Source organism: Pleuronectes platessa, chromosome 14, assembly GCF_947347685.1.
Source record: "Pleuronectes platessa chromosome 14, fPlePla1.1, whole genome shotgun sequence".
Classification (NCBI taxonomy): Eukaryota; Metazoa; Chordata; class Actinopteri; order Pleuronectiformes; family Pleuronectidae; genus Pleuronectes; species Pleuronectes platessa.
In genome coordinates, this window is record NC_070639.1 from 1,440,009 (window position 1) to 1,455,318 (window position 15,310).

At 38.3% G+C, this 15,310-nt stretch overlaps 1 protein-coding gene across 3 annotated transcripts in view; it reads left to right on the forward strand.

Moving 5' to 3' along the window:
* itgb2 (integrin, beta 2) overlaps positions 1-15,310 on the forward strand; it is a 19,115-nt gene continuing 3,805 nt past the window's right edge. The window contains exons 1-14 of one of the 3 annotated variants that reach the window (XM_053439475.1): positions 1-127; positions 5,785-5,836; positions 6,856-6,953; positions 7,154-7,355; positions 7,506-7,676; positions 9,102-9,343; positions 10,822-10,980; positions 11,202-11,297; positions 11,391-11,480; positions 11,596-11,733; positions 12,322-12,512; positions 12,786-13,018; positions 14,040-14,259; positions 14,431-14,645. In XM_053439475.1, the coding sequence (XP_053295450.1) occupies positions 5,788-5,836; positions 6,856-6,953; positions 7,154-7,355; positions 7,506-7,676; positions 9,102-9,343; positions 10,822-10,980; positions 11,202-11,297; positions 11,391-11,480; positions 11,596-11,733; positions 12,322-12,512; positions 12,786-13,018; positions 14,040-14,259; positions 14,431-14,645 (2,104 nt within the window). In that variant the 5' untranslated portion in view covers positions 1-127; positions 5,785-5,787. Of the gene's footprint in view, positions 128-2,532; positions 2,647-3,654; positions 3,866-5,784; positions 5,837-6,855; positions 6,954-7,153; positions 7,356-7,505; positions 7,677-9,101; positions 9,344-10,821; positions 10,981-11,201; positions 11,298-11,390; positions 11,481-11,595; positions 11,734-12,321; positions 12,513-12,785; positions 13,019-14,039; positions 14,260-14,430; positions 14,646-15,310 lie in introns of those variants that run through there. The other 2 variants (XM_053439474.1, XM_053439476.1) reach the window with 2 other exon arrangements.

Genomic DNA, 15,310 nt, shown 5'->3' on the forward strand with positions numbered 1-15,310 from the left:
TGACATCCTGCTATCTTTCACACATTTGTCGCTGCACACTTCCTGTCATGAGGATGGAGTAATTCTATCTACACAGTGTTGAAAACAGCTTTTAACCACAGTCTTCAGCTGCCTCTTCCTTTTTCTGGTAAGTTTTCTTTAACAAGAAAGAGTTTTTGCAATTACACATTATGTTGCTGACTTTTTTAACCATTTGTGGCAATGTCCACAAAAAGGATTAAATAAATTTTATATACAAATGTTTTGAGAGCTATTGTATTTCATGGTGTCAGAATAAGTTAGGTCACTATGAAAAATGGCTTGTGACAGTTTATATTTAGACAAAAGAGGAAGGGAGTTGACTGAGCTAACAACTGACACATTTTCGAGAAAGGGTAACAGGAACTGTATTTTCTATTTAGTTTTTGAATCCAGAACTTTTAAATTATATTATGTGAATTTTCCTTTTAAACATTTGATTTCAGTTACAGATGTTTCTATTTTTCCAATTGGTCCCTCCTTACTTTGTGGTCCTCAGCAGTTAGCATTCCTAAATAATCACTGAGCACTTTCTGCCTCATAAAGCAGGAGAGATTCTACATTTGTGTCTTTTGTTTTTCTTCAACAACCCTGCTCCTGATTCTTCATTTGGTAAAAATTTGATGTTGTCTTTGCTGAGATTATCAAATCAGAGGAGGGAGTGCTAAGTTACACTTGGCACATAAATAAAATTAGTAACATCTCATTATTAAACAAAAAAAAATTTTATCACAGTAATGTGATGGAGTTATTTGACTGTAGCAAATCAAGGTGAAAGTCATTTTAACTATTTTGCATCCTCTGTGCAGTTTAATAATACACAGAATGTCATGTTTTATACACTCACTACAGAAACAAGTCAAAAGATCTGTTCCTTTTTCTGCTTTAAAATCGTAGTTTTGATATTTTCCTAACCCCTGATTTAATGATCCATTGAATGTTGTGGGATCTTAATAAAATTGACCGAATTAAACTCTTCAGTCTTTGGGAGTGATGTCATATGAATGTCTGAGCAGTCAGTAATAAGGCTCCTGAAAGTGAGTCAGGTTCAAGTCTCTCATTGAACAAACTGCAGACACATCTTTTGTGAACCTTTAACTCTCCAACTGTTGTACACGCATTCCTCCACCACAGTCTGGTATTTTGAAAGCTTTTGCCCAAAGATGACCTCTATCCTCTCTTGTCATAGGAGCTTCAGCTCAAGCATGGTGATAGTCATGTGTTTGACTTACAATAAGTCTGACATGTAAGAGGTGTGTTGCTGCTTGGAATTCTATATGGTGGTTACCAGCCAGTCATTCCATCTGACAAAGTGGATCAAAGTTGCTTGTCTTAGTTTTGGCTTGGGGCCTCTTATGCAAAACACGTTAAGCATACTTAAGATATATTTTCAATATTTGGCTTTTAAAAAGTGATACGTAACAAAGTGAAATGTGAAGTATAATCACATGACTAGATAAAAAAAAACCACACAAAATAACTTCTTTAACGTCAGCCTAAAGCAATATATTAGAAAAGCACAGGAAAGAGTATTTTTTTACTTTTGAAGGGAGAGGAGAGAAGTTCAGTAGCTAATGTTTGATGAGTTCAGTCTGAATGAAACGTTTGATCATCATTGAAATATTGGACAGTGTGTGAATCATTTGTCTAATAAAGGTCATCAGGGGCTTTAGTCTTTATTTCTCCTCTTGTTGTTCTGAGTCAAAGCATCAACACTATTAGGTGTTTTGTCCAAATAAAATGATATTTTCTGGATTAAAATTAAGTTTGAATAGTTGTGATGAATTTATTTAGTGATTAACTCTCCCTATGTTTGTCCGAAGCTTAATTTTCACATGAAAAATCTGTAAAAGCAAAATCATTCCACTCTTCTGTAAAAATATATATTCTGCTGTTGATTGTTTGTGTTTTGCTGTCAACTAATTTCACAAAATGGAAGTGATGGACATAGTTGGGCTTTTGGGAGGTTTTGATCTGATCCTCTAAACCCGTGGTCACCAACCTTTTCGAGACCAGGATCACTTTTTTAATTCCAAACATAAGCTGAGATCTACCACCCTGATATCTTCCAAAAAACCCAGTTAAGACGCTCATATTCATTATTTTTTGCAATTTGCGTTAAAGGCTGAATGTACAAGAAATAAATATACACAAAGAGAGGCAGTTGTACAACAAGTTCTATTCATTGCACAATATTAAAATTAATATCAATTAATATTTACAATGCACAATGCACAATATGAAGCTTCACAGTTTCACAGCTTTTGTAGCTTTCATAGCTTTTGATTAGAATATTACGGAAGCGTATTGCATAATAAGATAAGATAAGATAATTATCTCAGAAAAACAGAATCTTTTTTTCAAGTGAATGCAATACTCTTCCGTAGAATATGGCCACAAATAGGATTATTGCCTTGTATGAAAGAAGTCCCTTGTACTCAAATAAATACCGGTACTACACAGTATGAAGCCGTACATCTTCCTCTCTTGCAAATATTTCACAATAAAACAATCTTTATTAACAAGGGAATGAATTCCAATAACAGAAACGCTGGAGTGCTTTTATTTGGAAAAGGCAAACAGAAAGTGTTGCAATCATTTGTTTGTGAGAAAAACATTAAAACGCAGGTAAGATAATTTTCTGTGTTTATTCCGCTGTGAACCACAAAGTTGATCTGTTCATGACACAAATGTTTTTACAAAACTTTCCGAAGCCGTTTCAAAGTGAAAGCACTCCAGTGTTTCACATTCTGAATCCGCTCATTTGTTTCCGAATGTTTTATTGTTATCGACAGACCGAAAGAGGCGCATCTGCATACCGTAGAGTCCTAGCATTTAGTTTAGTACATGAACCAACTTGTTCTTGAAGGAAATGCAGGAGATAAACCTGCAACTCCTCCGTAAGCGGACACACAGCGCGTCTGCAATACACACAACTGACACCCAGCTGATCTGTGGCGAGACGACAGCCAATGAGTCCAGAGAGTTGGGGTATCGACAGTAAATACTGGGAGATCTACCGGCAGATCGCGATCGACGGGTTGGCGACCACTGCTCTAAAGTTAACCTGCTCTAGAGCAGATTAGAGGTGCAGTGTTAGCTACTATGGTGGCTTACCCCACTAAATAAAGTGAACCAGTTTCATAGGACTGAAACCCAGCGAACAGGCCCCAGTTCTGATGTTATGCTTATCTGCTTTCTTAAGTGAAGATAAGATGTGCTCTCAGGAGGCTTACTGTAGAGTATATTTAATATTTTAACTTATCTTTGCGATTTTTTAAATGAAATGCTTTAATGTTTTCTAAGCACTGATGCTGGGTATATAGTAAACTGCACAGAGTCTGAATAACTCAGCTGAGTTGATAAGCAGCTAATTTGCAAACTTATTTCTGCTAAATAATTCAAACTCTCACATTAGTTTCCCTTCCCGTGTGACGCTCTTGTAATTAAGATATTGAGTCCCCTTTATAATGAAACAGAAAAATGGCAATCCTGCACAATACTGCCATTGTTATCTGCTAATGTAATGTTAACACATAAACAACTTATTGTGATTCCTCATGAGATTAGACTGAGTCTGAAAGAGGAAATGCACCAACGACCCAACTTCTCACTCTATTGCCTTTTATGGTGTCAAAAGTGTACACGGAAGGATTATATTTACATTCAGTATGGTGGCCTGAGCTCTGACAGGGGGTGGACGCTTCACATAAATTGAAAATGACAAATTATTTCATTTTCATATCTAGTTCACTGTTACAGTTTTTGGACCTTTGATATTTTTCACTTCCAGTGTTTTTAATTGCAATCGTGAGCGGCTCCTCACAAGTTAACAAACTCCCCAAGGGTAAGGTTTTTTTTATATTTTATTATCAAGCTTGTGTAATTAGATGATGTTGATAAATGGTTTCTTATACACACCTCCTATAGCATACGGCCTACTGTATCTCAGCAGAGTGGCATTTTAGTGTATCTTTACACAGGCAGACCTAAATGTGACCTATATCTATCTGTGTCTTTCACTTTCAGTCTTGAAATTAAGATTGGTGAAACCTTTAATCCAAACATTTTGTTTGCTGGTCCATCACACTGACAAGTGTTTGTAGGTTTTTGTCCTTCCCATTTACTAACACCCGCAGTATAGAACAATAGGGACAACTCTGAACATAAGGCCGTCCAGTATAAAACTACTACTTTATAGGGAAATGAAAGACTCTTGGATAGTCTCAGCCAGAACTGAACATTAGTATCTATAGATAGATAGATAGATAGATAGATGGATAGATAGATAGATTACTTTATTCATCCCCGAAGGGAAATTAAGTCGTCATAGCAGCAGGTATATTTGAATACAATAAAATACAATAGAATAAAATAAAAAATATTGAGGTAGAAAGAATAAAAAAACAGGAACACAAGATAAATAGGTAGATAAGGTGCAGTGGCAAGATGATGGTAACATTTATGGGAGTCAGGCTGTAATGACTACCCTTTTACATTAGGTACTGGGCATGTATTATCAGTTTTATTAGAAGTATTGAGTAGTTTGCAGCTATTACATTATCAGTAAATGGGTGCGAAGTACCTGCCAACATAAGGAATTATGTTTAGTTCTGGTTCTGTACAAGGTTGAAGTTAACTAATGATTTCACTGACTATTATAACCACTCAAGCTGATTGTGTATATTTTTACTAGGGATGTTAAAATGTAGATTCTCCAGATTATTCTGGCACCAACACTAAAATCATTTCACCTTCCCACCAGATAAAGATGCTGCAGACATTTTGTTAGCATTTAGTAATGTAGTATATTCTTGTCTGAACATTCATCTCAAAATGCGTGACCCATCACATTTTGTTCTGATATCTAGTTGTTGGTCATTTCCAGTTTAAATACCTCAATGTTTAATCTACCAACGCCCAGGTCATAAGTGCCTCAATGATTCCTATGAACAAACTTGGGTCAAGAAGCTGGGTCGGTCAAATGAGTGTCTTCATATATATTTGCTGTCAGGAGCAAAGAGGAAAGTTAGAAGACGTTTTTACATCTACAAACATATAAAACATTGGCTTTAAAAAGTGAGGCCATCAACTTATTCCTCCTGTCCAGCGTGTATTCTTTTTAGCAAGGTGTACAATAATATTGGCTTTAATAGAAATGTATACTGAATTTCAGAATGAAAGCTTTTTGGAAATAATAAAAAAAAGGTCCACCATCCCTTAATAATATTGTTTATTCAATAGCTATATACTCATATTGAAGAGTAGGCATAACTCTACAGTGTGTCTTCAATCCGAGGTGACTGGCACCCTCTGCTGGTAAGCTGCAACAGTTGCACTTTACTTCTCTGCAATTTAGCCTCCAATACAATGTCAGCATGTAATCACCTGTAGTCACACCTTGTAAGTGTTCTACTGACTGAAATACATTTGTTGATTTTATTTGGGCTCTTATGCCTTTGGCTGTTATCTCTATGTGTAACCAATAATCACCTAGCATTAGCTGTAAGAAAAAGTTTGGCTTTATTTTACATTATTATTTTACTCCTTTGCTTGACCCAAGAAGAATTACCTATGGGCTGATCTACTAAGTAACACAGCCAAATCTGAATTTATACCATGAATCATTATATTTGATGTTTGCAGGTGTAAGTCACTGATAAAGTACTTCTACCTCAAGTGACTATGATATTCAGAATAACGTGGTCCTGTCATGAGCCTAGTGAATGTCGCTCTGAGAGAAAATGTGTTTATTTTTGTCAACAGGAGATGGATCACTGTTTGTTGTTTTTTCTACTCCTTTTGATGGCTGGACGTGGTAAGATAAACAAATTTAACATTTTGCTACCTTTTTGGAAGTCTTGAAGTTCATAAAATGATAAGTTGATATTGAATCAATTACTCACTCATCTCACTCATCGTCATCCGCTTATCCGGGGTCGGGTCGCGGGGGGAGCAGCTCAAGCAGGGGGCCCCAGACTTCCCTTTCCCGGGCCACATTGACCAGCTCTGACGGGGGGATCCCGAGGCGTTCCCAGGCCAGTGTTGAGATATAATCTCTCCACCTAGTCCTGGGTCTTCCCCGAGGTCTCCTCCCCACTGGACGTGCCTGAAAAACCTCCCAAGGGAGGCGCCCAGTGGGCATCCTTACCAGATGCCCGAACCACCTCAGCTGACTCCTTTCTAAGTAAAGGAGCAGCGGCTCTAATCCGAGTTCCTCACGGATGACTGAGCTTCTCACCCTATCCCTAAGGGAGACGCCAGCCACCCTTCTGAGAAAACTCATCTCGGCCGCTTTTACCCGCGATCTCGTCCTTTCGGTCATCACCCAGCCCTCATGACCATAGGTGAGGATAGGAACGAAGATCGACCGGTAGATCGAGATCTTTGCCTTGCGGCTCAGCTCTCTTTTCGTTACAACGGTGCGGTAAAGCGAACGCAATACCGCCCCCGCTGCTCCGATTCTCCGGCCAATCTCACGCTCCATAGTACCCTCACTCGCGAACAAGACCCCGAGGTACTTGAACTCCTTCACTTGGGCTAAGGACTCATTTCCTACCCGGAGTAAGCAATCCATCGGTTTCCATCAATTATTCAATTGTAATATATCAAATGACTATGCTAAATACCACAGAGATTGTACAAAATGTACAGCAACCAGTTTGTCACTGACTAGCGAGGTGGTGGAATTAATTCAAGAGCAAAAAAGGGAAAAAGAGAATTTCAATAATAAAGGATGTTCAGTAATTTGTGTCCATAACATATTATCTCAGCAATTTGTGCTGTTTGAACAGTTTATGTATCTGTGTTGTATACAGTTTTTGGTTTTCTTTGCAGGTTTGTGTCAACAAGAGGAAGTTTGCTCAAAGTCAGTGATCAACACCTGCAATGACTGTATCAGATCTGGGCCATACTGTGTGTGGTGCGAACAGCTGGTGAGAAACGTAATGTAACATCTGTCACTGCTCAGGGTTTATCATTATTTGAATGATGGCATTTACTTGAACATTTTCAGGATAAGCTAACTTAATACTCAAACCTGATGCAAGGGAGAAATAATGATATGCATGAGTGAACTTTGAATAAAGAGAAGTTTCTGTATCTTGACATGTGTTTTTGACTTCCCTTTGTCCAGAATTTCACCAAAGCTGGTGAGAGGGAAACAGCACGCTGTGACACCAAAGCTCAGTTGATAGCAAAAGGCTGTAAGAAGGAGCAAATCATCTCCCCCCAGAACAATGTCGTCACCAGCAAGAACGATCCTCTCACCAGTTCGTTCAAGGAGCAGGGTGCTGTTCAGCTCAGCCCACAGAAGATTAGTCTGAAACTGCGCCCTGGTAAGTGGAATCAGTTAATGCAGACATAATATGAGAAATTTAGTGGTGGGTTACAGATCAGAGAAAAATATTGTTTTGCACATGTTTCCACAATTTTCACAATAAGCTCATCCCAACTGATTTGATTCAATCCATATCTTGTGTTTACAGGGCTTCCTGCAACATTCAATGTTTCTTTTAAGAGAGTTCAGGGTTATCCAGTTGATCTCTACTACCTGATGGACCTGTCTTTCTCCATGAAAGATGACTTGGAAAATGTCAAAGGACTTGGAGAAAAACTTTTTGCAGCTCTGAAGAATATCACTGCACATGCTCAAATAGGTATGAGGCAGTCTTAATCTAATAATATGAATTGACAGAATCCTAATGTTTCTTATTTTCTACTGCTTTAGAATACAGCCACAACCTAAGATGTAATTATCTTTACTACTATCCACCAATACTATGGTTCAGAGCGCTGAAGATACTGAAACCCAGTTTGCACCTGACCGCTGTGCCGTATATGAATGATGTGTAGGAGAGAAAGTGCTGCACATGGATGCAGTGTATGTGTGTGTGAATGGGTAAATGGCAAAACTGAACTTTAAAGGGCTTTGAGGGATCATCCATACTAGAGAAGCACTATATAAATAACAATCATGTACAATTATCCTTCAAAAATGTCCTCAGTACAATAAGAACAGCTGGGTGGCACTAGACTGATGCGCTAGAATCTATTATTCTATCGGATCTTTAATCCAGTTTCCTTCAGGCCACCACACAAACCCCTAAAAATCTATGTCCTCTTCTTCTATACTACTTCTAGAAGTATAATACTACTACTGAGTCTTCTACTTCTGTATAATGACTTGTTCTGAATGTATATTGACCAGGTCCAAGCCATACGTTTCTCATCTTTCCTAGGATTGTATGGCAGCTTTATTAATGTCAGCTGCTTGTTGGGTGTTCTTAGATACAGTACAGTATCTTTTTTGAAAAAGGCTGCAAAGCATTTACTTATTTGGCTAAATTGTAGGCAAAGTGTGAATCTTTTCATAATGGCTGTATTTTTTTTACTTTCCTTGCCAAAATGTTACTTTAACTTTGACTGGCCCCTTCAGTAACCTTGATTGGGACAAGCTCTAGATTTTCCAATTTCAAAAGCTTCAATAATTGTTCCATATTCGAGGATACATACTGTAGGATAATATGTTATTGAACGAGTGATGTTGTGATTTCACTTTGCTTCTTTAGTGAACTGTCGATGTTGCTTTGGTTAGTGTAATCATGAGAAGACAGCTGCATTAATCCCTCTGATATTTAGATTTATTTTGATGTTGGTGCATTTTGATTCTCGAATGCAGTGTTGTCATTTAAGAAGATGAGATTCAACATTAGCTAAACTAAGGGAAGCTTGATGTCCATAACACCTGTCAATATGCGGTGCTTCATACAACACTTCCCATGATGCCGCGCGGCTCGTCTTAAACCGCTAGCTGGTGCACGCCCACGCTAAATCAACCCGTCTCCTGTAATCTTTGGTGCACGCGGCTCAGTCCTATGCAGGATTTAAACTTTGTGCACATTTCCAGTTTGGGAACCGACAACCTAGATGATGCAAATTTTGCACAAATTCATGAAGCAGATTATGATATGATTACAGGCTCTATTCTAAAGTGTTCTGACATGTTTCCTAAATATTTGCTGTATCACAAAAACAAAAATGATTAATTTATTAGCAAGTAATACACATTTCAATAACTACAGGGTTTGGTGCCTTCGTTGATAAGACAGTCCTCCCTTACACCAACACCAACAAGGACAAACTGGAGAGGCCATGTGATGAGAACTACCAACAGTGTCAGGCAGCCTTTGGCTACAGACATGTGCTCAATATGACATCACAGGAGGATGATTTTAGAACAAAAGTGAAACAGCAGTTCATTTCTGGAAACTTGGATTCTCCTGAAGGAAGTCTTGATGCCATGATTCAGGCTGCTGTATGCGGGGTAAGGACTTAACCAAAGAAATTACTATATACTGTGAGTAATACAAGATAAGTGAGTGTGTTTTTAAAAAAAAAGAGTATAATTCGAAAACCCACTTTTTGTGTCCACTCAGGTAGAAATAATTCATTTTACAAAAGTCATGCCTTTTAGCAGGGGGTATTAGCTTAAATTGATAGTGACAGCTGTACAAGGTACAAACCACCATTGACAACAATAGGTTTGGAAAATTTAACCAACAAAAGAAATCAAGACAATAATTCTTCTATGGGCTCACACCTTTTGGTTTGATTGATAGGTCAGAACTAATATCACAATTATATCTTCCAGTTTCAAGGTATATCCATTCAGTTAAATTTGAATTAACTCTGGAGAAGAAGCTCATATTACTCTGGTATACATTGAACAAAATGTGCACCAGTGATAGTAAACTATTTTAGCATGAAGTCAAAAGATAAACCATCAAAATCCAATAATAGAGTTGTTTCCTACACTATGACACCAGAGAAATTTAAAAAGTATATTCATTGTAGTACTGCAGGAATAAATACAGGCATTTATATAGGCTACTGGAAATAGAATTAGATTTTCCCTCATGGGTCCATGAAGCACTGATGATGCATCTGAACTAAATTGAATAAGAAAACAAGAACCCTAATGGATTAAATCTATTGAAATAATAAGGGTCAATTAATTAGACTTTATGTGACCTTGGCAGGTTAACAAACACACGTTATGAAAGTCAGTTGAATAGTGATAACTGTGTTAAACAAAACAAAGAGGAAACAGACATTAAAAATGGGTTAGGGTGAAGAAGAAGTGAAAATAATCAGTTAATGTGGACAAAGGATTAGTTGAGAGCACATCATGTCTTCATTGGAACTTGTTTTTCATTATGTGAGTCCCCATTGCTTTAAGCGCAGGTTTTTTTCACACATGAAGTACAGCCCACTGAAAGCAACTCCCACCCAGTCACTTTATAATTTTGTATGAAGTGCAATCCTGTTTCCTAGAAGATCTGTTCACAAACTGTCAAACAAATGTCTATATTGTACTTTTTGTTGACATTAGTGCTGCCCTTCACATTAACATAAAGACAAAACAAAGTTGCTCTGGCAGCCAAAGTCTTTGGGGTTCCTTGGTTCCATTTGCACAGGTCAAAGTTTGATGTCTATGAAAACATCAATACTGACTTGAAATGTAAAGCGGGTCCTGTGTTATTCAAACCACTACCACATTTTTTCCCTAACATTAAAACTGAACACTGATCCCGGTGTTCTACACCTATCACTCATCTCCTCCTTCCATTGAAATGACAACAACACACTCAAAGCAGGAATCATCTTTATTCTCAAACATGTTTGCATTGCAGATTAGTGAGGTTTAAAGTTTCTTTTGAAAAGTTTTTTTTTCCAAACCAATATGATACAAGCCTGTTTACACCGGTTTTAACTAGCTCCCTCACACATAATGCTGTTTAGGAAAAAATTGGATGGAGGAATAGCAGCACTCGACTGATTGTACTGACCACTGATGATGGATTCCACATGGCTGGTGATGGAAAACTGGCCGGAATTCTGGAACCCAACGATGAAAAATGCCACATGGAGAACAGCCTTTATACCAAGAGCAGTGAAATGGTAAGTATTGAATCACAACAGGGAGTCAAAAAGTTATGTTATAATAAAATTTGTGGGCAAAATGTGAAAAAATTATCCATATTGTGTTATTCTCAATCATCATCATCACAATAATTCCAAACCGATTTTCTTGAAAAACAGCTGTTCCATTTTGTTCACTTGCACTTTTTTAGAGCTGTAACGCGGATAATATGTTTGCATGATTCCATTGCTTTGTGCAGGACTACCCTTCTGTTGGACAATTAGCTATGCAGTTGGAAAAAAACAATATTCAACCAATATTTGCAGTGACAAAAAATATGGAGGTTGTGTACAAGGTAGGTCAAATTGACGTTACATTTATTACTTACCTACAGAAAAAATGATGATTGTTTATTTCAACATATGTTTTTTTAATTCATTTATCCCAGCAACTCTCTCAAATGATTCCAAAATCAGAGGTGGGAGTTCTGTCATCAGATTCTAACAATGTTGTTCAGTTGATTGAAAGTGCCTACAATGTAAGTTGTTTCATACATTTTGCTAATATTCTCCTTTTGTATACAACCATATCTCTTCTCCTGATTTTGTGCTTTTTGGTGAAATTAATTTTCCTAAATGTGTGATCTATGACAGCGGTTGTCCTCCAAAGTAACTGTGACCCATGATAATCTCCCAGACAATGTAAGAGTTGTCTACACACCTATATGCAAAAATGCAGGACCAGCAGGGGACAGTAAAGGGGTGTGTGACAATGTGCGTGTGGGACAAGAGGTCAGTTCTTTTTATATTCATACCAGCATGTTTTTCGCTTTTGAATATGTCAAGTGCACAAAGTTCTTGTTCCATCTGTTTTGGATTATATCTTTGTAGTGGAGTCACCCATGTACAAAGGCATCCCCAGATCAGATGGGATATGTAAACTGTTCACTATGTTCAGAGTCTTTTTTGTTTCCGTCTAGTCGGACATGCTGTGTCCATCAAATTCCCAAACCCACATTGGCTATCAGCTTATTCAACTGACCGTTAAACCTCAGCTTCATGAAATGTTGATATATAATTTAATTAAAAATGTATTTCTATAGCTTTATGTCAGAACATAATTATATTACGATTATATTCACTTTTCATAGAAAGGGCATGAGTAACCCAACAGTTCCCACATTTAACATTCGGTCTTAGAAGAGAGAAAACAAAGAGGAAGAACCACAATCAAAATGAAACTATAGAAATAGGAGTGCTATTGAATAGCAATACAAGTAAAGATGAAGAATATTTGTGTTTTTTTTTAATATATTTTTGTTTTTGTTACGTTATTACACCTCTGCTTTACTCGCCATCTATACAAATACTTTTCTTCAGATCTCCTTTGAAGTCACTGTCACAGCACACTCATGTATGGAGAACAAGTCTTTCACTATCAGACCACTGGGCATTAAGGACACATTGACTGTGAGCTTATCTACAAACTGTGAGTGTAAGTGTGAGGACCCTTCTGACAAAAGCCACACACACTGCAGTGAGAAGGGAGGAGTTCACTGTGGTATCTGCAGGTAAGGTTTACAACCAATGCGTGTAAGAGGGAGAACCCTATAGCAGTAATGGGAAGCACTATTCTATATGATATCATTGTAAACAGCTACCATCTACTGCCTGGGAAGTGAACTACTTAGTTTTCTGTTATTATTGTAGCAACAGGACTTCACAGAGCTGTGTGTGTAAATGATGAGCGCAATTTTTAATGTTTTCAATATTTCACTTTATCATGTTTCAATTCGATTTTAGTTCTGAAGTTTTTAGAACTGCCTTCTTTATTTTAATTACAGCTGCCATGATGGCTTTGTTGGTCAGTTCTGCAACTGTTCCATTGGCAATAAAGACGAGTTGTCCTTACGGGCATCTTGTAAGAGGCAGAATGGAACAGACTGTGAGGGTCGTGGAGACTGTGTGTGTGGCAGGTGCCAGTGCCACACCACAGAGAATGGACTGCGTTACCATGGGGACTTCTGCGAGTGTGATGATGAACACTGTGAAAAGTACCAGAATAAACTGTGCGGAGGTAGGGTTTCAGTCATTTTGTTACTCTCTGCATTGTTACGCCTTACCCTATCCAGTACCTTAACTGGAAGGTGATTGTGTGTGTGTGTGTGTGTGTGTGTGTGTGCGTGTGTGTGTGTGTGTGTGTGTGTGTATGTGTGTTTTTTTGTGTATGTGTGTGTGTGTGTGTGTGTGTGTGTGTGTGTGTGTGTGTGTGTGTGTCTGTGTGTGTGTGTGGGTGTGTTGGAACAGGAGAGTATTACATGATTAGGTTATGAAGTTGATTTGTCAAAGGTCAAGGTAAACAAATGTGATCCAATGAATACATTTTCAAAGATTTGTACAACGGCATCGTCAATCTATATGTACAGGCTACATGTATGTGTGTTCCCTTCCCTCCTAGTCAGCTCTTCTATTATTGTCCCTAGTGTTCCTGTCTTTCGACTTTGGGTCTTTTTTCTTGCTCTTTCTTACCAGTGTCAGGGGCGGACCTCAACACTTTATGTAACTTCACCTTTCTTTACCTCGTCTTGCACTCTGAGTGACTGGAGTTGGCTGGAGCAGATTCCAACTAGATTAGCAGCAGGTTGGACATCTGCTCGAAGTCCGCAACACATTGGCGAGCTTCTCTTATCATACTTTGGAAGAGTTCACGCATAGCGATTGATGACTGCTGACTGAGGGCTGATTAGGGGTATGAGCCGTGCAACACTTGATGGGGACTGACGAATTGGGCTGAAAATCGCGTAGTATGTTTGCATTTCCACTTCTAGTAAGCCATTGCATTGTGACATTTCACCATAATGCCATGAACCACAGGATGTTATTATTAGTATATACTAATGTTTTGATAAGGAACCCTTATGCTCACATTCACCTCTATATTTTAGTCTGCTGGTCAACTAAGCTTTGCATGGTTCACAGTTTTCTCGACCTATCATGCAGTCTATCATTTTATGCATCAATAGGTCATTCCTCCTTAAGATCCTCCAACCATTAACTTCCATGCTCTAACTCTCATTTTCATTCAATACAATTTCCAGGAAATGGTAGGTGCAAATGCGGAAGATGTGACTGTAATACAGGCTATGAGGGCTCAGCCTGTCAGTGCATGGTGTCTGAGGAGGGCTGTCGAACACTAAACAACACCGTGTGCTTCGGTAGAGGATCTTGCAAGTGCAACCGCTGTCAGTGTAAGGAGGGATACCAGCGGCCACACTGCCAGCACTGCCTCGGCTGCCCTGACGCATGCCAGACCAAACTGTAAGGATTCCAAACTCAACTAAATATTAAAATACTTAATAAAGGTTTAGTTCACCGAATTACAAAAGAAAGACTTACCAGTATTTTGTTAAGACTGAATCTCTACTTATAGCCTATGTTGAGATATTAAGGCTTACTTTAAAGTATGAACTGTTTCTATTTATTTTTCAGGAACTGCATTGAATGCCTCGGCTTTGACTCTGGTCCCTTTAAGAAAAACTGTAGTGTGGCTTGCAGCAAGAGCATTTTTCATGGGATGGTAGAGCAGTTCACAATAACAAGCAAGCCGTGCCAGCAGAAGGACTCTGAAGGCTGCTGGATCAAATATAGGCTGGACCAGCTGGTTGGAGAGGATTACTACAGGGCTGAAATTCTGAAACAGAGAGGTAAGCTATTAATTAAAAAAACAGATAACAACTTCAGAGCAATTCTATTTAAAAACTATTTTGTTATTTCATTACATGTGGATATGCTGTTTTGAGTTAGGGTTAAATATACCGGACAATGGGATAAATTTCAGCTCCTCACCATGTACCATGTCATGTAAACCCCATGTGGTGGTTCTTGGCATGTCTAAATCCACTTTTGCAGGGCAGAAAAAGAGTGACAATGGTGTATGGTTTAAAAAGGGGTTCTTGCATATCACTCCACCTTTCAAAGGCAGGTGTCCCCACACCCTGACCCATTGCAATTATAATGGAAGAGTTAGCAGGCAGAGGAAGAAACATCTGTGTGTATCAAGTCCACATTGCACACATTCCTGTTGCTAAATATCACTATCTTGCACCATTTAAATACTTCCTGCAGCATCAAGGTTCCTGAACACACTTAACTATAAGACCAATAAGCCCAAAGATGGATGCAAATGTATTTGTCATTTAACCACGTGTGCTGGATGGGAAAAATCGAATTGTTTCAGAAACTGGCAATGTGACGATAGTTTAAACCATGTGTAAAATGGGTCCAGAGATCATCTTTTTCCTCTTTTTGCTGATGACACCAGTATTTGCACTTCAGACTTTTATCCATTACAAATCTAGAATTCTTTATA